Source organism: Pseudoliparis swirei, chromosome 24 (genome assembly GCF_029220125.1).
Source record: "Pseudoliparis swirei isolate HS2019 ecotype Mariana Trench chromosome 24, NWPU_hadal_v1, whole genome shotgun sequence".
NCBI classification, from domain to species: domain Eukaryota; kingdom Metazoa; phylum Chordata; class Actinopteri; order Perciformes; family Liparidae; genus Pseudoliparis; species Pseudoliparis swirei.
Window position 1 is genome coordinate 23670796 of NC_079411.1, and position 23243 is coordinate 23694038.

At 41.1% G+C, this 23243-nt stretch overlaps 1 protein-coding gene across 3 annotated transcripts; it reads left to right on the forward strand.

The window, feature by feature from the left end:
• The first annotated feature begins 346 nt into the window (after positions 1-346).
• Positions 347-22334, forward strand: shoc2 (SHOC2 leucine rich repeat scaffold protein). Of its 3 annotated transcripts, none has more exons than XM_056408524.1 (9): positions 347-381; positions 6218-7289; positions 8311-8448; positions 8536-8666; positions 9346-9534; positions 10341-10463; positions 10888-11025; positions 14548-14665; positions 17648-22334. In XM_056408524.1, exons 2-9 carry the CDS (start codon positions 6587-6589, stop codon positions 17854-17856), a joined length of 1749 nt encoding a protein of 582 aa, XP_056264499.1. In that variant the 5' UTR covers positions 347-381; positions 6218-6586; the 3' UTR covers positions 17857-22334. The 3 variants fall into 3 exon arrangements, with proteins under 3 accessions (XP_056264499.1, XP_056264501.1, XP_056264500.1); XM_056408526.1 differs by lacking the exon at positions 347-381 and adding an exon at positions 435-516; XM_056408525.1 differs by lacking the exon at positions 347-381 and adding an exon at positions 2788-2881.
• Positions 22335-23243: the final 909 nt, after the last annotated feature.

Consider the following 23243-nt stretch of genomic DNA (forward strand, 5'->3'; position numbering starts at 1 on the left):
AATGTTTGTGTATTTAGATGTCTCTATTGTTCAATGGGGGAAGAAGATTAATAAACAAACACAAATCCTTTTGACCAAGCATTTTATTTTATGTCTGTCTGGTCTGAAGGGGGCCTTTTGAACGTATGACTTTTACTTGTATTATTCCTTTTCCTTGGAATAATATTATTTCATACAAATTGACACGAAACAAGTCCTTTACTTGTGTCAAATATATTATGTAAATTAAGCCGCGAATATTTGATTGTATTTTAAAGTCTCGTGATAACATTGGTTAGGCGTGCGAATGACGCAGTTTGGTGGCAGGGGAGGGAGGGAGCACAGCAGTAGTGTAGGAAAAGAGGAGGAAGCAGCAAGGATGGCGGAGTCACACCTCTGAAGGTAAAAACAGTGATATTATTATCACATTATCAGCGGACATTGTGCCCCCACATCACCGTACCGCATATGTAGAGATAAAACACTCGTCCTTCTCTTGTCGCGGCGCGTGTAACGTTTAAGTGTCGTTTTGCGGCGGTGAGTACGAACGCACTCTTTTGTTCAGCTAAGGAATGGCCGCTGTTTTTCAGACCGTTTTCTTTTTTTTTACTCGGCTAATATTCAATACGGGAACGGGGCTCGTATACGGTACTGCGGTTAGTTCGCACCTTGTGTGCATTAAGTGTCCGTTAAGATGGGATACCAAACGCGTCCAACCGGCTGTTCTCTCCGGGTGTCTGCTGCCCGATTGCGTTCAGCTGGCTGCAGCAGAGATTTCCCCTCTCGGTCCGACTCGCGGCGGATGGGTCGGTCCGCGACAGCCGCTCAGCTCGGGCCTACTCACGGCTAGCTCCGCTTAAAGCTAGCTGCTGGGTGTGAGTAAATATATGTCAGGGGGAAGTTTCGAGACCATTAGTACCGTAAACGGCTAGGAGCAATACGTGTTTGTTTTATTGCGACATAGTAGCCGTTAACGTGACTTTTCCTCGTTTGAACGGTCGTGTCGCTGGTTAGAAAGCCGTTAGCTGGCGGGCTAACTGGCTTGCTAGCTGACGTTAGCGAGCTAGCCGTCTGGCAACACTGACGTTTGCTTTGCTGTTGACGTTTAGCTAAGCTGCTTTTTTTTCTTCTCCTGCCTATTTGTCACTTATCAGTCGTTTTAGTTTAGCTCAGCCAGTGTGTGGACCCCCCTTTCACCCCTCTTTTTAAAGAGTGGCCGCTTGAGATATGTATTGTGACGATTATGCTCTCCAAGTCACTCAAGACTGGTTTAGCATTAGACATATTAACGTTAGACTTTTTCAGCTTCCGTGAGTCGGCTAACAACAATCAGTTCGCTGACATTGTTTGCTGCGAGGTTAACAGTCACAACCTAACGTTCAGATTGCATTATTACTTTTCACGTCAATATCTTTTGTGTCACAGCAGTGAGCATTTAAACAGTGACACGCATCCATATGTGGTTTCCTTGTCTCACCGTATTGCATAACTAATACATGCATTAATCTAAAAAGGCTGCTTGATTTCCCGACCTGGTAACGTCATCGTTTAGTCGATAATCTGTTCCCAAGGATTTGTCGTTGGAGCCATCAAGCTAACTGTTAGCTGCGTCCTGTGGAGTAACGTTAGCTGCTAGATGCCAGCTCACCTCTGGTTTGTCATCAGCCTCCTAATTTTACATAGGTAACTTATTTCACTGACGTGCCAGGTTATACTTTGTAATGTGTTGCACTTCTGTCGTAGCATACTGTCAATCAGAAAATACAGAAGCTGTGTTGTCAAATGGTTCGTGCATTTTGTCATATCATATTTGTAACATTTGCTTTGTTGTATTCTCCGATAGGGTTACAGTGATGCATTTCTCATTTAATGCAAAAGGCATCGTTATGGACAAACAAAAGCAGGAGAACAGACAGTTATGCAGTTATTCTTGGGCCGATGCATAGTCAGAGGGGCCAACATCTGCTTAATGGAAACTTTATAAGTTTTTATGTGGGTTGCAAGTGCTATGCAGTGTGGAGTAGCACTTTATGGTGGTTTTGCGTTCATGTCGATGATGGACATGCATTTGCTGTTCTCTGAAGCTGTATGAGTTAAATCTCATATTTGCATATATTAAAAAAATAGTTTAAACGTAAAATAACTCTTTAAATGCCGGCAAGTTCGGTGCTAGCTCTCGCCTCTTTAATTGACATTGTCCGATGGCACCTGAATGCTTGATTCTTTATTTATTTTTGGCATAAACTTCCAATATTGATATGATTGTCAGAAATGTAAAACAACCCAACTTTGAATGTTTCTTCTGTTCTCGCTTGGTGTTTTCTTAGCTACCAGCAGAAAGTAGAAGACACTTCTTTAAATACAGGAACACATCTATACAGACAATGCTCGCATGCAGCTTGCTATAAACCATATGGTGGACAGGGAATTTGAGAGTACAACCGTAAAAGGAAGTTGCTTGCAGTTTGGTTTAGATAGCTCCAGCAGTTGGGCCGGCCTGGTTATTCTCATTGTGTGCTCAGAATCATTTAGTGCACGGGTATGCCCATTACAGTTCGTGTTTCATGTTAACCTTCTTATTTATGATGTTGTGAAAGAGCAGTGGATACTTTTTTTTTATTTACAGAACACACTGTCGGGCATCCTGTCATGTTCGGGGTGCTGCTATTGACCCAACAGTTCTTTTACCCAAAAGGTCATCTGACCTGTTGTGGGGACTTCATGCTTTGAAGGCCACTTCTAAAGATTCCTCTCAGCAGTCCTAACCTTTTCCCTCATGTGTGATCCTGAACCCAAACCTGCCTCTCTTTTCGTCACAGCTTATCCTGGACTAGTGCAGGGAAGCTTTAAAAAGTCAGAGAGGAGCAACAGAGACTAAACAGAGACGATGCCATTATGCCAAGTAAGGATCCAAAGAGTTTTGCCGTTGAGACTTCATTCTTCAATGTGATTGTGTAAGAGGCTCTATAAGGGATGGTTGAGTAGCTAAATGCATGTTAGGGTGGGGCTGTAGGCTAACGGCAATGTCAACACCCGCTAGGCCATGTTTGTTTAGTCGGGGTACGTTGGTGTGAGGTTATGTGCAGTTCGTTCAACAGATTCGCTCGGACTGGCCTGTTCTCGTGTTTTCTTCTCTCTTTCATGAACAAGGAATACCATTATCAGGGAATACGGTTCCTTTTGTTGTTGTGTTGTTTTTCTACAGTATGCGTCTTGCATTGCACCCGTAGCCCACAACGGGCCCAAGTTTAAATGAGTTCAAATGTTTGTTTGTTGAAATATATTTTCAATATTTCGCAGAAGAAATGTCTGTGAATATGTTCGGGCTCTTTCCAGCACGGACACATCTCCAGCTACCAGCAGTTCGTTCGAGGTGTGGTTCACCTGCAAAATGCTGCAGAAATAGACGAAAAACAAGGAACTTGCCAATGGTGTGTCTGCACGCATCACTTACTGCAGCCGTTAGTCTAAAGTATTTGAAACTGCTTATGGCTGTTTTGATTTCCCACATTCGTTGTCACTGCTGTGCAGAACTTTTTTTTCTTTTCTTTTCTTTTTTACAGAGTGTAGCGGGGAATATTTGACTGCTGCCTCCCCGAACAAACATGCATCGGATCAGACAATAATTGGCTTAACCAAACTCAAACTATTCCATCCAAAAGTGTTTGGAGCAAATCCAATTCAGCAGACAATGTTGTTGGGTTTTTAGTTTTTAGTGTTGTAACGATATCACAATAAAAAATAATGGTTAGCATATCCTGGGCATTTGCTTATCTACGGTAATGAAAAAAACTAACGAGTGTTTGTTTGTTAAAAGTACAGATAGGAGTCCAATTGCTGTCGTGCACCTACATTGTTGAATATAGTAATAGTTTTCATGTTACGATATTTTAATATTTTTGTTAATTTAACATCCTAACATGCTAACATTTTAGGCTCATTGTAACCGATCATAATAACAGACAATAACTAGAACGGGCACTCGGTAGAGCGCATACCTTCGCATATCACAAGATTGGGCATTGAATTATGAACATTTTGGCATTGGTTGCATGCCAATTGTATAGAAATTGACCGCGCTATGGTAAAAAGAAGATTTTGACCTTTTCATGACCTTGACCTTTGACCTGATCGATCCCAAAATCGAATCAAATAGTCCCCGGATAATAACCTATCATCTAGGGCTGCAACTAACGATTATTTTGATAATCGATTAATCGGTTGATTATTTTATCGATTAATCGGATAAAAAAACAAAAATTTAATTTTCAACCCTTTATTCAAAACAGGGTCCGTACGGTCATGGAAAACCTGGAAAAGTCATGGAATTTTTAAATGGCTATTAGCAGACCTATAAAAGTAATTGAAAAAAATAAAATCCCAAAATATTTGGAAAAGTAATGCAAATTTGTTTTATTCAAATGTTAATTTACACGGTATATATACGGTATGCTTTGGAATTCTCATTGTTAGTTTAAATACTACATCGTCTCACTTTGTCACGTATAGACAGAGTTTTCACAAAATGTTTAATCATGGAAATTTGGTTTAAAGTCATGGAAAGGTCCTGGAGATCCACTGGTCACCATGGTGATGAACCCTGTTCACTGGTCACCATGGTGATGAACCCTGTTCACTGGTCACCATGGTGATGAACCCGTCACAAACAGACTGACAGCTTTCCTCTCCTGAGCAGTGGTCCCCATGTGGCCCCCTGAACAATACCAGAGACGCGTTCCGATTTATTATTTTGTTCACCTGGCCCGCTGCCGTTGAGATTGCAGTGAGACGCGGAACAAATGTGAAGTGTTGCTCTTCGCATTAAAACATCTTTGATGGGACGTGTCGCGTCTCGGCCAATCAGCGTTCAGATGTCCACAGCGTTTGGGAAGTTAGGTTAGCTTGAATGTTAGTCCGCTACATCTGCTGCTGTCACGCTGCACGGTGTAGCGATACTAACAAAGTACCCGTACGTTAAACACGATGTGATTTAGCATATTTTTAGTATCGATACTTAATTAAAAGAGCGATCAGAGCGCACGCGCTGCTCCGCTCCGTTAAATGATGTCTGCACGCGCAGCGCAGCGCTCACAGCTAGTGGCGTCGTGGCTTATCTCCGTTGCCTTTCTCCGTGGAAAAATGTTCCGCTATCCGCCACGGAATAAATAACCACGTTTTCTACGTTATCCTCTTGTGGAAATGCCACACACGTCGTGACATGTAGCGCCCTGGTGTCTGGGTTCATAACGTCACCCGTAGGCGCACTTAGCTCCATGAATGTCTCCGACCAATCATCCCACCAAATTTCATGCGATTCGGTTTAATACTTTTTGAGTTATGCGAGTAACACGCATACAAATAAATAAATAAATACACGCCGATCAAAACATAACCTTCCGCATTTTCAATGCGACGGTAATCATGTCTGTGTGAAACGTATAAAAAAACTGAAGATGCTTATCATACCATCCCATACATTTCCACCTCTAGTTATGACGATGAATGGTCATTTTAGTCACCAAACATTTTCAACCGTGTCGAATCTATGCAATGTCCACCTAAATAACAAAGACACAGGTGTTTGTATTCAGGACAATATGCATTAAATTCTTCCAAAATCAAACATTTGCATCGTAGCAAATCATCTACTGCATGAAAGATATGAATGTTGAACTCTTTTAATAAAATTGTTGACATTTAAATTTTTAGAAATCAATCACAATATTAAATTTGGCTGTTTTTGAAGAAAGAAAATCACATATCTCCTTTTTCTTAGTTGGGCGGATTGTGAGTTGCGATGAAAACAAAAATCAAACATAAGTTGAAATATACAGGATATTTCTTTTATTGCTAGTTTTTTTTGCATTTACTGTAAAATGTCTATTTTCGAAGTCTTCCCCACAAGTAGTGTCGTCTACATTGTGGTGAGCATTGTCTTTAAGTAAGAAACATAATAGGTTGTTGATGCACAAGGACAGAATATAGAGATATGTTTAGTTCCTTTTTGTTCCCTTTGGAACCGATCAGTTTATATTTCTCTGGAATTTGGCAGAAAATAATAATGGATGAGCCTAAGGAACATATTATCAATATTCTAAAATTGTAGAAGCCATGACAAATATGTAGACCAGAAACCTCTCCAGGAATACCTCAACTGTTGACACTCACGTTTGTTGAATGTGAAAATTAAATTGTAAATGCAAACAAAATTTATTTTTATTTCCCCCCCCCCCAACAGCAAATCTTCGAGGGATGAAAACAACCTTGACGACCTTTGCAGCCTAAGCAAACCTGCATCCGAAGGTCCTGGGATTGTATGCATTTCCAACACTGCATGTCCAAGCATGTGGCCCATGGGTGCCACAGTCCAGCTACTTCAAAGGATTTTTTCCCCAATGGCATTTTAACAAAGGAACAAAGATTCTGAAAACATTTTTGGATCACAAGTCCTTTTTATTTCCAAGATAATCATAATTGTGTGGGACTGTATAGCGATGTTTCCTTTAAAAGCCTCCTTTGCTGACTCTGTCCCCTTTTTTTCTTGAATAAGTAACCCGACAAGAGCGACTCCCATGAGCAACTCTGCAGGAGGCTCGATAACGTCGACATGAGTAGTACTTTAGGCAAAGAAAAAGATTCGAAAGAAAAGGACCCCAAAGGCGGTCCGGCGGGGAAAGAAAGGGAAAAGGAGTCCAGGGCTCTAGCCGGCTTAGTCAAAGATGGGGGCAAAGAAACCAAGACCAAAGGGAAAGATCCCAAAGAAGGAAAGAAGGACACCAGCAGCTCGACGCCGGGTGTGGCTTTCGCTGTCGACAACACGATAAAGCGGCCAAACCCGGCAGCAGGTACGCGTAAGAAGTCCAGCAACGCCGAGGTGATCAAAGAGCTCAACAAGTGCCGGGAGGAGAACTCGATGAGACTGGATCTGTCCAAGCGGTCCATTCACATCTTGCCCACCTCCATCAAGGAGTTGACGCAGCTCGCTGAACTCTACTTATACAGCAACAAGCTGCAGAGCCTGCCAGCCGAGGTGGGCTGCCTGTCGGGCCTGCTCACTTTAGCCCTCAGCGAGAACTCCCTGACCAGTTTGCCCGACTCCCTGGACTCTCTTAAGAAGCTTCGGATGCTCGACCTGCGGCACAACAAGCTTCGGGAGATACCGGCTGTGGTCTACCGGCTGACGTCTCTCACGACGCTGTACCTGCGCTTCAACCGCATCACGGCAGTGGAGAAGGACATCCGGAACCTCTCCAAGCTCACGATGCTCAGCATCCGGGAGAACAAGATCAAGCAGCTGCCTGCGGAGATAGGTGAGCACGACCTCTGAAGTAAGACCGATTTGGTACAGCGTGGTATTCACCGCGGATGGAACGTAAACAAGAGCATTTACTGAAGTACTCAGTTTTGAGGCCACTTTCTATTCCACTACATTTCAGAGGGAATTATATTACTTTTTACGTCACTGCATTTATTAATGAGTATATGAAATCTAATGTTTTACATGACATGAAACCACCCGTCGGTAGAGAAAATAATCACATTAACTCTAATGCAACCAGCTACAACATTGAAATGTATCTTGCATGTTACTGCATCAATAGTTTTATTAATCTAATATTCTAATAATGTTACAACCTAAGAGCTCGTTTAGCTGCAAATTGAGTAACTTTTACACCAAGTGAGCCCACACTTGATGCTTTGGATAACTTATTTTTTAATAAAAAAATACTGACTCAATAAAAAAAAATGTGATTGTGGTATTAGTACTTTTACTTAAGTAAAAGATCTTAGAACTTATATTCTAACTATGGTATTAATCGATGACACGGGCTCAGTCGGTTTCTCCCGACCAGCACTTGCATCATCATTGCCAAGTCGGTCTGAACCCCTCGTTCGGCTCTCGCTCCGCACAGCCGCGGATGGCTTTTTGCACCGCTACGTAGACACACACACCTGACGCTCAGTTGGTCTCAACTTGCAGACATTAAAAACAGGCGATGCGCACAGGGCGAGTGGAAAAGCACCGTCTCGAGGAACAAATGCGATGCCGTCGAATCGGCCCTGCCTGCGCGCGTATAGCTGGGCGATACTCGCTGACTATTAAGAAATTGAAAGGCGGACATGGAATAGACTGTTGTGGATTTCTCCACTCGGGGACACCAGTATTTATCATGCACTCCCCACGTGAAAATAACTCTCACTCACAAAGAATTGTCATATTGTTTTGGGGAGGAGTCTGTGATTCGGGAGGAGTGTGATATGGGGAGAGTCTGTGATGGGGAGGAGTCTGTGATATAGACATATCTGAATTTGGTGTTTATCTTTCTGTAGGGGAGCTATGCAACCTCATAACTCTGGATGTTGCCCATAACCAGTTGGAACACCTACCGAAGGAAATTGGAAATTGCACTCAAATAACCAACCTCGACTTGCAGCACAATGAGCTCTTGGACCTCCCCGAGACTACAGGTAATGTATTCATATTGTAGGACGCAAAGCTATTGTTCTGTTACGGTAAACAATTTAGTTATAGATATGTCTGTCTTGTCATTGTAGGCAACCTGGCAAGCATAAATCGCTTAGGTCTGCGATACAATAGATTGTCAGCCATCCCCAGATCATTAGCCAAATGTCGAGAACTGGAGGAGCTAAACCTTGAAAACAACAACATTTCAGTGTTGCCAGAGGTAAGTGGAAACATGGAAATTATACATTTAGAATACAATTTCGATATGATGACAAGGATAATAAACATCACTTGCAGTCTAATTCTGTATTTGACTGACATCAGCTATTTCCTTCAATGCTTTTGAAAAAACAATTGACAAACCAGATATTCAGGTGATCATCAAGCCCTCTGTACCTGCGCTCTAATAGCGATACCATTACATTTAAATCCTAATCCACTATGACGAGGTTTACATTGCAGTCATTCTCAGACTTGTTTGGTACCGACAGGCGTGTCGCAAAATATATTTGTAGTCTACTTATAACATTGAATATAACACTGAAAGGCTAGCATACATTCTGTTTATTTTACTGATGAGCTGAAAAAACTAGATTTAGTTAACTCCTGCTAAATGTATATTAGATAACTGAACAGAGAAAATGAAAGAATGAGCCAGCATGAGAACTCCACCTGAAGCTTGATTCTTTTTCTCGCTGCAATGAAGCCGGCTCGGGAAGCCTCCGTCATCACGGCTTTCCCGTAATGCACAAAGGCATTAAGAGTTTTTCAGACATGGCCCTCACAAATAGTTCACTGATAATATCACTATTACTGTGTCTGAAGATTTAGTTTTCACATGTCTTGAAAGGCAGAAAAGTGCGAAACAAGTCCATTTACCATTCCTTGTGCTTTGCCAGGGCCTACTGTCAAGTTTGGTCAACCTGACGAGTCTAACGCTGGCGAGGAACTGCTTCCAGTCGTACCCTGTGGGCGGGCCATCCCAGTTCTCCACCATCTATTCCCTCAACATGGAGCACAACCGCATCAACAAGATCCCCTTTGGCATCTTTTCCAGGGCCAAAGTGTTAAGCAAGCTTAACATGAAGGTATGTATGTATGACACACATGCATGTTTGTCTGTGAAATTAGTGAGATAAAGTCAGTTCTTTAAATGTGCTTTATTTATTTACACTTGTTTCATATCTGCTGTGATGTGTCAAAAAAGGCCTTGGGGAACATGTGAGATTGAATTAGGCCTTCTTGTCATACCTACGCTATATACTGTGTCGGGAACACTAATTATGCGCATCATAAATATAATTTAAACTCTTACATAGTGAGGAATGTATATTTAAGGTGTATTGTAGCTATTTAGCATTGTGCATTTAAAATGGCTGATGCTGTTGAGGTGGATATACAATATATCGCACACTTAAAACGGAGCATTGATGCATCTCTTATTATTTTAACGAAGCTGCGTGGTGCATACCTTCATTCCTGAAGCTCTGGCAGGAATGTTTATCACAGTGAGGAGAAGTAGTGCAGGACATGTTGACATGAAATACTGCATTCACATGCAATACACGGGTAGTTGCATCTCATAGTACGCCTTAAATGCCAGTTATGCTGCTTAAATTCAACACCGTGATGTAGAACTGTGTCGAAGAAACGCGTATTTACTCCTATATTAATTTTAACTGAACAACTGTTGTTCAGAACTATGTCTGACTCTGTGGAAGTTTGTATTGGCCTGAAGCCAGATGTGAACATGACCGCATACTGGAAGTAGTTTGGCTCTCCACTGGAAACATTGTTCTCTCGTGCCAGGTAACAGGGCGGCCACAGTGCACTGGTCCAACTCACTGTCCTCGTGGCACTCATTTTAATCAGGCTCTGCCATTGTCTTCTTCAGGACAACCAGTTAACATCTCTGCCATTGGACTTTGGCACATGGACTAGCATGGTTGAGCTTAACCTGGCAACCAATCAGCTGACAAAGATCCCAGAGGACATCTGTGGCTTAGTTTCTCTGGAGGTGAGTCTTTTATACGTACAGAGTATGAATGTGGTCTGCGAATGCAGTGCTCACTGAGTGCATTGAAGAAGCAGAACGTGTCTCATTCAATACACTTTATTTTTTGTGCAACCTGTCGTGAGGAATAGACATGTTTATTTAGAAACTCCCAACTCAAACGGGTTTGATTTTTAAAAAAATGCATAACTACTACTGCACTTTTTTATTTTATTTTTAAACCTGCGGTAGTAGGAAAGATTTGGCTGAAATTACTCCTCCACAAATATTGCTGACAATTAAAATTCACCTTTTTTTTCTCTGTTTGAACTTTTATTTTGCATATATGCAAGTAGAGCAGCCCAGTTTGCTTTCTTGCTGCGACATGATGCCAGACTGTTACCTTCGACCCGTTTCTGTTTGTGAAAGACTGTCTTTGTCTTCACAGGTGTTAATACTGTCCAATAATCTCCTCAAGAAGTTACCGCATGGTATTGGAAATTTGAGAAAGCTACGGGAGCTCGACTTGGAGGAAAACAAATTGGAAACTCTACCTAATGAAATTGCTTACCTGAAAGAGATACAGGTAAGTCTTCTAACAATGAAGTTCTCTCAATCACACAACACGTCGCTTTGATTGTGACAGAATGTTGTCGAGTGTTTTGTATCTGAAACAATATCAATTAAAGCTGCAAGCAGCGATGAACGGGTCCTCGTTCCTCCTTCGCACGTCGGAGGTGCTGGCCGGACGCCGGCCCCCTCGGCCGAGAACGCATGCCCACCGTTCGGCCGTTTTACTGTTCGTCATGCGATGACTCCGAGTAAAAAAAGGCTTGTTGATATTCTCAGGCCGTGAATTCTATGAAGCATGATAAGTTTTGAGCAGATTCGAGCGAATCCAGTGTAGCCAGCAGGGGGCGCTGTGACGATTTGAACATATACATGCATCATGTGTATCTACGTAAAGTCTAGACCACGGCATGTAAATTACATGTGAATCCGACGCGTTTTAGGCTTATTTGCTTTGGCCACTCGTTGGCGCTATGACTAGAATTCAAAATTAGCATATGGATGTCTTTAGGGTCAGTATGTTATCACATCCAAGGAATATGGAGCAGATTACATAATGTATGGCTGAGTTACATCAACTTGCATTGTCATGGCGAATGGCGTTTTTTGCCGGTCCGGCAAACGCACATATTTTTCAAAGATTTTTTACAGCAAAGGTCTCAAGACCATACTGCCCAAGTTTGGAATGAATCGGGTTTAAGCTCTCGGAGGAGTTAACTGTTTTACAACCCCTAAAAACATGAAAACGGGTCAAAAAGGCATATTTTGAGGGATTGATTGTACCGCCCCCTAATGTTCAAATATTATGAACAGATTAAGGTAGGTTAAGGGTGTCCTTGTGAACATAGGCTATTAATTTGGTGAAGACAGTCAAAGTGATTTGGAAGTTAGGTGTCTTCATATACTAGGCCACACCCCTTAGATGTTCACTGGTCCATATCCTCTGAACGCAATAAGATATCAACAATCTGTGAATAACATTCCTTTGAATTGAACCAATAATGGACCTCAGAAATGTTGGTATGAATCGGAAGAAGCGTTTTGAAGAAAAGTGCACAAAAACAGTTTTTTTATATATTCAAAATGGCGGAAAATCTAAGTTGACGTAGTTTATGGTCATAATAATATATTTTGTAGAGCAGGTCCAAGCGGAGATGTACGCTGAATTACGAGTCAATTAGTTATTGGAGGCAAAAAACATGGGGTTTTGATCGAAAATTCATTCTAGGGAGCGCTATCGAGCCATATTGTCATTCCGAAGCAATCATATCAGGTAACTACATATTTGACTTTAAATGTGTGTGCCAAGTTTAGTCATGTTTCGAGCATGTTACATTGTTTATTTGTTCACGGCGAAGCATCAAAGTTTGCTGATGCTACGACTCGCCACACTTCAACGTGTCATTACGACCTTCACAGGGAAGCATTATCAAGGTCTTGCATCTATTCTGGTATATTTTGAGAGGGATCTGAATAATCTGTGAGAAGGGTAAAAAAGTAGAAAACATGTAACTTCCTCTAGCCACGAGGTGGCGCTATGACTATTATTCAAAATTAGCATATGGATGTCTTCAGGATCAGCATTACATGATGTATGAGAAATATGGAGCAGATTACATAATGTATGGGAGAGTTACATCAACTTGGATTTTTATGGCGAATGGTGTTTTTTGATGTTCGACCTACCGCACAAAGTTTCATATTTTTTTTAATCTTTCAAAGATTTTTCACGGCAAAGGTCTCAAGATCATACTGGGCAAGTTTGTAATGAATCGGGTGTAAGCTCTAGGAGGAGTTAACAGTTTTACAACTGCCCAAAACATGAAAAAAGGCTAAAAATGCAGATATTGAGGGATTTATTGCAGCGCCCCCTAATGTTCAAATATTCTGAAAAAAATTACATAGTTTAAGGGATGCGATATGGACATAGGCTAGCAATTTGGTGAGGATAGGCCAATTAATTTGGAAGTTGTGTGACTTCAAATATTAGGCCACACCCCTTGAATGTTCATTGGTCTATATTATCTGAATGCAATAATATATCAACAATATTTTCAGTAGTTATGGTGACATTGAACCAATAATGGACCCCAGAAATTTCCGGATGAATCGGACAAAGCGTTTTGTAAAAAAGTGAAAAAAATATTTTTTTACAATTCAAAATGGCGGAAAATCTAAGTAGGCGCATTTGATGGCCACCATGAACTTATTTGTAGAGCAGGTCCAGGTGAACCTGGATATCAAATTTCAAGTCAATCGGTCATTGTTGAAAAAAAGTGTTAGCTTTCTACCCCAAGGGGGCGCTAGAGAAACATTTCTAAATGCGAAACCTTGAAAATATCGGGATTGTCGCCAGTCCTTATATGCATGTCAAATTTGACAACTTTTGGAATATGATAAAGGCCTCAAAAGGGCAACATTCCTTGGAGAAAATAATAATAACTCCTAGAAAAACAATAGGTTCCTCTACGACGAAGTCGTAACGAGGACCCTAATTAGAATTGGCTTATTTTTTACTTTTAAAGGCTTTTAATGCCTGTAAGTGGGGTAACTGATTGCGGCTGCCCCTGTGGTCGAATCCTACATTGCAGCAGATGGCGTTGCATGTCATTAATGGTGCTGTAAATAGAGGGATTTTGGCGTTTAATATAATTACCTTTGCATTGAAAATGCGGAAGGTGATGTTTTGATCGCAGTGTATTTATTTATTTGTATGCGTGTTATTCGCATAACTCAAAAAGTATTAAACCGAATCGCATGAAATTTGGTGGGATGATTGGTTATTATCCGGGGACCATTTGATTCGATTTTGGGATCGATCGGGTCAAAGGTCAAGGTCATGAAAAGGTCAAACTTATTTTTACCATAGCGCGGTCAATTTGTATCCAATTGGCATGCAACTAATGCCAAAATGTTCATAATTCAATGCCCAATCGTATGATATGCGAAGGTATGCGCTCTACCGAGTGCCAGTTCTAGCTTGGCTTGTTTTGTTGCTTGAATGGAGTATTTAGAACGATGAATCTGTAAGTAAAACCACATATTGTATCGATGCACATTTGTGTTAGTGGGTTGTGTAATGCGTCTGCTGTCATGCAATTACATTGGGAACCTGATCCACGGCTTTATTTGAATAGTTTTTAAAGGAACATAAAATAAACTGACTACCAATTATATAATCATCATTAGAGCGGTTTCCTCCAGCACTGTGCCCGGCTCACGCCGGACAGTGCTGCATGGGGACCAAAATACACATGTACACAACACTTGTTGACTTATAAGCCATTGATGCCTGTTTTCTGATTTATTTCTTTTTAAATGTCGTGTCTAAATGTTTTTATACATGTTTTCCACCTGTTGCTGCTGTACTGACTGATGAGTCGCCAGCTTAAGTCCGTTGTCTGCTTTTACAATGACGATAAACATCCTGAGCCATTACCTACTCACCGTTGTTTTCTGAGAGGACATTGGTGTTGGATAAAACGGGGCGATAAATGTCTGATTGTAATTATAAACTGTGTTTTTACTCTTTCATTAGAAATTGGTGTTGACAAATAATCATCTGACCACGTTACCCAGAGGCATCGGCCACCTCACCAACCTGACTCACCTTGGTTTGGGGGAGAACCTGCTGCAACACCTCCCAGAGGAGATTGGTAAGTACTTCCCTCAAACAGATTAGTCACACGCTCACTTAATCTGTTCAGGGCTGCGTGTGAGTGTACTACTCGAAGGACCCTTCAGTGACGCCGGGGGACCAGAGCTCATCCTGGGAGGCTTCATCTCGGTCCAGGAGACGAGTGGAAAAGGAAATTTCATCTGCTTGGCTGTTTGACCAAAACTAAGAGCGTTGGCACATAATTCAGTCAAAAGTGATTTAAAAAATAGTGTTAAAATTAAAACCAGCATTGAACTAAAAGAGAAAATGGCGTAAAACCATCATAAAAACAACCAACTCAGTAATCTGTGGTGACAATGTGTGTGCACATCTTCTTGGTCTTTAAGTGAAGGGCACAAGTCGGCTAAGCTCCAATAGGTACCGTTGTTTCGTTTGATTTGTGTTATAAAACATTTGAAATGTTAGTGCCACTTTATAAACAAATACTATTTTACATTTTACAGTTAGTTCTAGCTTTTTTTCTTTGTATTTAAGTAACATTGCTTCCTTGATAAAAGCTAAATTTAACCGTTAGGATTTAAGAGCTTAACCGTCTGCTGACCTCTGACCTTTCCTCTGAGGGATTGGTCCAGCGTGGCTACACTGCTGAGGTAAAGAGTTAAGTCTGAGATTAAGGAAGAAGAAGCTAATGGTGGAGTATTTAGACTGGGCCCAGAATATAAATATACATGTGGTTTTGGGATGTTACAGTTGTCATTAAAACAACATTGAAATACTTTTTGACTATGCCAGTATAAAAAGTTGGACTTTATCAAATAGTTTTGACGCTTCAGTCCAAAGTCAACATTTGAACGGTGCACAGCTGCTTTTGTTGCCACATCTATTCTGTTAAAAGCTGGTATTTCTGCACAGATAAATACTCCTCTGATATTTTGAGTATTTCACTATTTGTAGGATTATTCTGCTCCAGTGGTGGCTGTGTCGTAACGATGGTCCGGCTAAACTTACTAGAAAACATCACAGCTTTCAGTTATTTAGTTAGAAGCTTTATTGCGCAAAACCACTTAAATTGTAGCTACAATGTGTGGGTTATGTCAATAGTTGTTATGGACTATTGTAATTTAAATATTAATTTTAATCTGTTTAAACCACGCCTTTTAATTTCACTTTACATTTGATATTCACTGTCTACCAAGTGACGATGTTAAGGACAATACTATATATAAAGTCACGCAGAGGACCGAGTCGGTCTGGATCAGATGACCCAACGCTACGGCTCGCTCTCGTTTGATTTATTCTCGCTTCCAGCTTCGATTTCCAGTAACAAAGGAATTATTATAGTTTATAGTCAAGAGGTATATGATGGGGCTGTCGGCAACCCAAAACAGCTCTGAGATGCATAATAGTAGCAGAGACGTGTGTGCGGGGTGTCCGCGGGTCCTTAAAAAGTCTTAAATTACTTTTACAAAAAAAAAGGTCTTAAATTGTCTTAAATTCAGATTGGATTGGTCTTACATTTTTTGGGTGTCATGTCACTACGAATATGAGGCAATCTGTTCCGCCAGGTCTAATATTTTGCTCCGTTCGCTCTGCGGTGTCTCTGGTGTCACCGGGGCCACGCCCCTTCTCTTAAAGGGGCCCCGCGTATTCAGTCCCATCAATCCCCGACAACGTGAAGCATCGGCTACTTTAGAAAACATGGGGGGGATGCAAGTTCAACAACGGCTTGAAAAGAACGAGTGTTTCTGGTTCCGGTCGGTGAAATGCTTCTGAAGCTGCGTTATGTGTCGGGAGACTTTCCAGCGGTGGAATCTCACGTGCAGAGCAAGAAGCACAGAGACTAGCGAAGGCCGCCAGCAGCCCGCGGGGCTAGCTGCTGCTCCGCCGCTAGCTGCTGCTCCGCCGCCAGCAACGACGTCAACGCTACAACGCTGGAGGTCACCGGAGGAAATCCAGCGCCGTGCAACAAAGAGCTCATCACCGAAGTCCAACGCTGCGGCGCGTTCTTCATTCTGTTCCACGAGACTCTGGACCAGACCACCGCGAGCAGACAGCTGGACTTCATGTGCTCTTGGTGAAATGACCACGTCCAGTCAGGATCCTATGGAGCACAGCTCATGGGCCATGACACGCCCAGGACCTACTTCAGCATCTCAAAGTAAGTCTAACATAAATATATGTATTAACTATCCTCTTGTATATGAGTATGTGTTTCATAGTTAAGCTTTACTCGTGTGTCAAGTTAATAACAGCTATGCATAGGTGCACTACACATTAATTAGACTAACTAAAAATAGTTTTAGAATGGTAGTAGAGTGGTGTTTACCTGTCAATATGTCTACATAGTGTTCACTAGGCTCAAGGGATGGCTCGCGTTGCTTAATTTGTAAAAATAGTTTTCATTCATATTGATCCAGTCTGACATTAATCTGAAGAGATGTGTTGACTGTTGTTTGGCTAATGTCTGCCTTTTCTTTCTTTTTTTCCAGGAGAATGGACCAAATGTCAACTGGAAGTTTTTTAATTCATATAATTTGAAAAGGATTGTTTTCCTAGTAAATTCACAAAAGCTCAGGAGTAGACGTATGAACCTGTGCACAAACATCCATCACATAGAGACATGAGAGCTCACTCACACACACATTCTATTATGTAAATATTTGCATTTTAAAAGCAGCTGGAATTGTTATTTATGTTTTATAGATTTTTTTGTTCAAAAGGAATTTGTTCATGGGACCTAAATGTTCTGAAAATGTTGTATTAATAAATATAATTTTCAACAGCAATGACATTTTTGTGTTATCCTTTCGCATTACACCATACTGTTCATTTTGAACAAACATCAGTGTGTTTAGATTAATGTATATTTCCACTTTTGATTTGTATTTCCATCACAAGTTAGGTCTTAAATTTTATTTAAACGTGGTCTTAAATTTCACTTGTTTATTCCTGTTGTGTGTGTGTGTTCCCTGGACGTCGGTGCGTGCCTCCACTAACGGGCCCCGCTGTTTGTCCTCAGGTACACTGGAGAACCTGGAGGAGCTGTACCTCAACGACAATCCCAACCTGCACAGCCTCCCGTTCGAGCTGGCCCTCTGCAGCAAGCTGTCCATCATGAGCATCGAGAACTGTCCCCTCAGCCACCTGCCGCCCCAGATCGTGGCGGGAGGCCCCTCCTTCATCATCCAGTTCCTCAAGATGCAAGGACCGTACCGTGCCATGGTCTGAGCCGCGAGCAGCTCCACCCCCCCGAGTCTTGCTTGACTCCAACACCCCTCCCATTACGTGTATCATACACTGTAAAGAAAACCGATTCGCCACAATCAGTGTCGGGGGGGGGGGGGGGGGGGGGTAAATACAAGGAGGAAGAGGAGGGAGGAGAAGAAAAAGTTTCTTTCAACATCCTTAGAAACGAGGCGAATCATTGGAGATTTGACTTCTGTGTTACTCTAGAGTTTATCTTGTTTATTTTAGGACCCCAGCCACCCCCACTCATGTTTCATTCTGAATCACACAAGAGGAACATATGTCCATCTCTTTGCCAAAACTGAAGATATATAAAGTTCTATATATTGAGTAACTGTGAGCTAAGTGGCAAGTCTTTTAACCATATAGACCGTACTCCCATTGCCAATATATTTACAGTAATTACGAGCATCTATTATGTGAGCAAGGATACAATTGAATGCAAAAACAAACAAAGTCTTTGGAACTTCACATTTTCTGCTGCTGCTGTAATTTTAACTTTTCATCTCGTCTTTTCTTTTGATATTCACTTCTTTTAACATCACCTTCGCTCAAGATAACTTCTGTTAACTGCTTCTTGACCACAGAGAACAAAGGTCTAACGATGGCTTGTTTATACTTTCTTTTTTGTAATTGTTTTTGTTTAAATACTGTGCCTGTTTAGAGTGATCCAGTGGCTCATTTCTAAACACAATTGTCCATGAGAATACAAAGATATAAATTATTTCAAAAATTCTTTTTTTTATAGTTTATTACTGCTGTTTTTACTTACGTTTTTTCCTTATTTGTAATGTTTCTTTTGCTGTTGCATTAATTTGTTAAAAGGAGCGATATCGGTTGTAAAATAAGGTGATTGGAGATCTTTTTAACAGATGGCAGCAGCAGTTAAACATTGAGCGAGTCGTGTAGACGTATGAGAAATGCCAATCGCACATGCTTGAAAACAAAAAGCAAGTGTGTCTTTTCTCCAAAACGATATAGAGCGGGGGTGCAGTGACCCTCCCTCTATATGGTTGATGTGTGTGACAAGGTATTGGGGGGGGGGAAGTCAAACCTACACAGGTGATGGGATAAACGATGAGATGTTTTTATAGATGTATACAAATCCTGGTGGTTGCTTTGAGTGCAATTTTAGTTCTGTTTGCGAGTTCTTATCTTCAGTGTTGGGCTGCAGAGCTGTCATTCAATTGATCGTTGACCAACATACATATCAAGCTTTTTTTTTAAAGACGTCATCTGTGTCTCTGGGCCAGGTGGCGAGTGGCCGAGCTTCTAATAAGGTTTGATAATAAATCATTGACAGGTAACACTTCCGTTTTTGGTTTAATATCCTTAATTGTTGGTAGTTATTAGTTTTTGACGGGGTTTCCTAAGAACCTTGTTACATGATGGAAACTGGTCCCTTTATTTAGATTCATATTGTTTTTAAATATATATCTATATCTCGATGTATACATCTAGATATTTATATATATTTTTTTCATTTGTCCCACACTGTCCCAGCAATGCTGCTGCTCTTATGCACTTTTTAAAAACACACATTGGCATCCTCCATATAAACAAACACAGTCGCCTCTCATTGGTTATTTTAAATGGGGGTATTTTGTTTCATTCAGTATTTCATCAGCTAAACAAACAGGTTTTTTCATGTAAATTTGAATCAATTTAAATAAAAATGTTAAGTTTAGCGGGCTCACAATATACTCGTAACTTTCTTTGGGGAAGTTGTATCCTGTCAATCTTAATTAAAAGGAACTCGCTCTCTTGAACTGTAGAAGGCCGTGTGGCTCGAGGTGTTTTAAAGTTCCCATATCCTGCTTTCTTCTCTTTGCAAGTGAAATGGCTTATTGCAGTTCAGATTAGCACTGTTGTTTTTAAATCAATTTACATTAAGTTTTTTTTTTCTAAATGATGAAATGTGTATTCAGTTAGTATTATTTCAAGTGATTGTACATTAAAAATCCCAACAAAATGTAATCAAACCAAACTTTTTTTCTTTTCTTTTTTGTATAAATGTGTTGCATCCCAGCTCTATATTCAATCATGGTTCTCTTTTGTATTGAAACGTGTGGGTTGACTTCATTATTTATTTTTCCCCCCCGCAGCAGCTTGGTGTGTTTTCGTGGGCTGTGGTTTGGTCTCCTGAGGGATGAGAGCGCCACGTCTGACCTCGGGTCCTTAGAGGGGGAGGGGGGTGAGATGTACGCTGCTTCTAATTTACCAGCAGAACCCGTTGGCTGCTTCTCGTGGACTGAAACACGCCGTACGAGACAGGAGGGGCCGGGGGAGGGGGAGACGATGACGATCCACTCCCAACACACTGATACAGACTTCACTCGGAAAAACCCGACTCGGACAAATCCGCTGAACTTTCGGAGTCGGCGTCAGGCCTGCGGGTCCCCCCCCCCCCCCCCCAGATCAAATCATTCGGACACAAGGTGCATCCATGAGCTCGCCGCGGTTACAGTACAAGACTGTACACATTGTAAAAAGGGCTTTCTGTGTTCACGCTCAACAGACACACCGGAGGCATTGCATTCCTGGGTTTTCTATAAAAGCGTTGGAAGTTTTTTTTGGTGTATTTTAGCTGTAAACAATTGTGTGAAAAATGCCTTCAACGAGTACTCAAAAGTGAGACGTGCATTCGGTATGCAGAGAGTGCTGGGACCCATTTTTTGCATTCAGTCTCTGTTTTTTGTTGTTGTCATGTGCCATTTTGCAAGATGGAGAGATGCCAATGTATAAAGACCCAGAGGAGGACGGGAGGCGGGGCCGGACATGAACTCGAGGCTTTTTTGACCACGGAGCATTTATCACATCCTGGAATGTAGTCGAGGTCACCGGCTGACCCGGTCAGTTAAAGGTGTGACCGGTTGGATCAAAAGTGATGATGTATTGCATACTGGTGCATCCAAAAAATAATTGGGAGTATAATTGGTGTTTATTTTTTTTATTGTCTGTGATTTTAGGCGGTGGAGAGCATTGCAGAATCAATGTCATTTTTGCTCCTTTTTGCTTTTTATTCTCGATTCTACAACCTTTTCTTTTTCTTTCTTGCCTGGTTATTTTGTACAGGAAACAAGCATGTTGAACACATATTAGACATGATTTGTCTGGGTCAGAATTGGGCGTTTTTGTTGTTGCATAGAGGACTTTGATTTAGTGGCTATTTGGTGTATCTGCACATGCTCCCTTTTTGTATATTGCGAAGAGTCTCGAAGCATTTGTGCGGCAATGCTTATCCTACTTAAGCTACATTGACAAGCAGCCTTAATGATCTTTTTGTATGTGTTTTGTTTGGCTATTCCTTGTGTCTATGGCCACTGACTGTACTTGATGAAGAGCAACTGGTCGTTACAATGTAAATTTGGGTCGAGTTTCTTTTCCGTCTTTTTCCTTTTACTCTGTACAGTGATCTGACGTTACGGTAGACTCAGTATTACAACATCTGTAATGTGATGAGTTTTACATAAAGACTGCGATGGAAGATATTGCCATTTTACTACGCATTAGCTTGCGTCTCACTTGTCTTTGGCATTAAAGGGGAATTCCACCAAAACTGACTTGCATTTTTATTCCGCAAAGGAGCTTTTTCAATAGAAATTACTGCGTTTTTGTTCTTCTCTCTTCCTCCACATTTTTCAAAAGTAATATCAGGTTTGAGTAATAATATTGCAAGATCAGAGGGAGTAAAGGTATGTGACAGCAACTTTAATAGATTGTTGGAACTTCTACCACAAATATGCGACACCCTTTTAAAATAGTTCAGGTCGATGCTGTAGGAACACATGTTCTTCATCTTCAGAGCACAAAACTACATAAATGTCCACTTTTTTTTGTAATTAGACCAAATCACTTTTGGTGGAAAAGCCCTTTTTTAAATATAAACCCGCTCACACCCCTGCTATAGCATCTTCATACATTTACTTGACTGCCTAATGCGCACCAAGCAGAACCTTTATGACAGATCATCACTTTTCTTCTTTAATATTCTTCTTCATATCTGGGTCCACGGATTGAGCAGATGTTGGGGGTGTTTGGGTCAGTCGTCTTCCGACTAGACGAGCGGACGCAGACGTGACTACCTGGATGTGAGTCTTCATCGATAACCACAGTGACTGAGATCCAGTCTGAGGCGGTTCTGTGCACACAGAGCTCTGTGTTGGCAGCAGGAACTTGGATTTGGACTAACAGTTCAACCACTTTTTCTTCTTTTTTTTAAGCATCCTTCTGTTTTATTTTGGTTATATGCCTTTACTAAGTATTATTTGGCAAGTGAAGAGGAAATAATTGTGTGCTTGGTTGTAAATGACAAACGTAATGCCGCCCCATTGCAAGACATCCTGAACCCAACGAGCTGCAGAGGGAGACTCATGAGTAACAATGACCATGTTTGGTGATGTTCTGTATGTACATACATCTTTTTAACTGTAATAAACCGATACATATTTACAAATGTATCATGTGCTACTCTCTTAAATTTCACTTTCACACGAACACACATTTAAAAAATATTATGCTTTGTAGTTTTTAAAACAACACAAAGTTACACATGGTACCAATACTATTTGGACCGGTTTAAAATCAATGAATGACATTTTTTTTACTTTAAAATTTGATCAATTATAAATGTGTCTTTGGTATTTTACTTGTTAGAACTTATTCAACACTACATTGACATTCAGGGCTCACTGTCTTTGCGTTCTTACAGAAAAACAAGAAACTGGATGTATTGTTGTGATTCACTATTAATTCACATGATACACATAGAAAGAACTCCTAAGAATCATAACTGTCATGTCAGCATTTTGTATGCAGCATATTTCCCCCTATACCAACACAACCTTTGGTTATAATTACATTTATGATGTTCATGTCATACAACCAACATCACAAAGGTCCCCAAGATAATATGTATCGCCCAATCAATCCGTCAATAATCCTGTTCCTGTCCTTGATTCAGCTCTCCATTGTTACTTCACACATATGGAATACATGATATGTAATAAAATAAAGTACAATGAGCAGTGGGCTACAAGTTTAGAGTTCAGATCAGCCTTTTATTATTTATTCCCTTTTTCAGAGGCCCGAGCGGTGTGTCTGTGCTCCCGGTCAACACCGCCCCCTGCTGGTGAATTAAAATCAACATTATTGTCTCAATATGATCAGAGCCGCCTGTATTTCTCTAATACTGAGTAGTTGGCCACCACATGAGTAGGAAGAGTATAACACGACCATCTGAAAGTCCCTTCTGTCTATCATCCTGCTTCGTTTCACTGAACTGGGTGGAGCTGCGGATGAATCCCCACCAACACCACCACCTGTTTGTCTGGGCCCTATCACCCTGTAAAACACCAAAGTAGGTACTT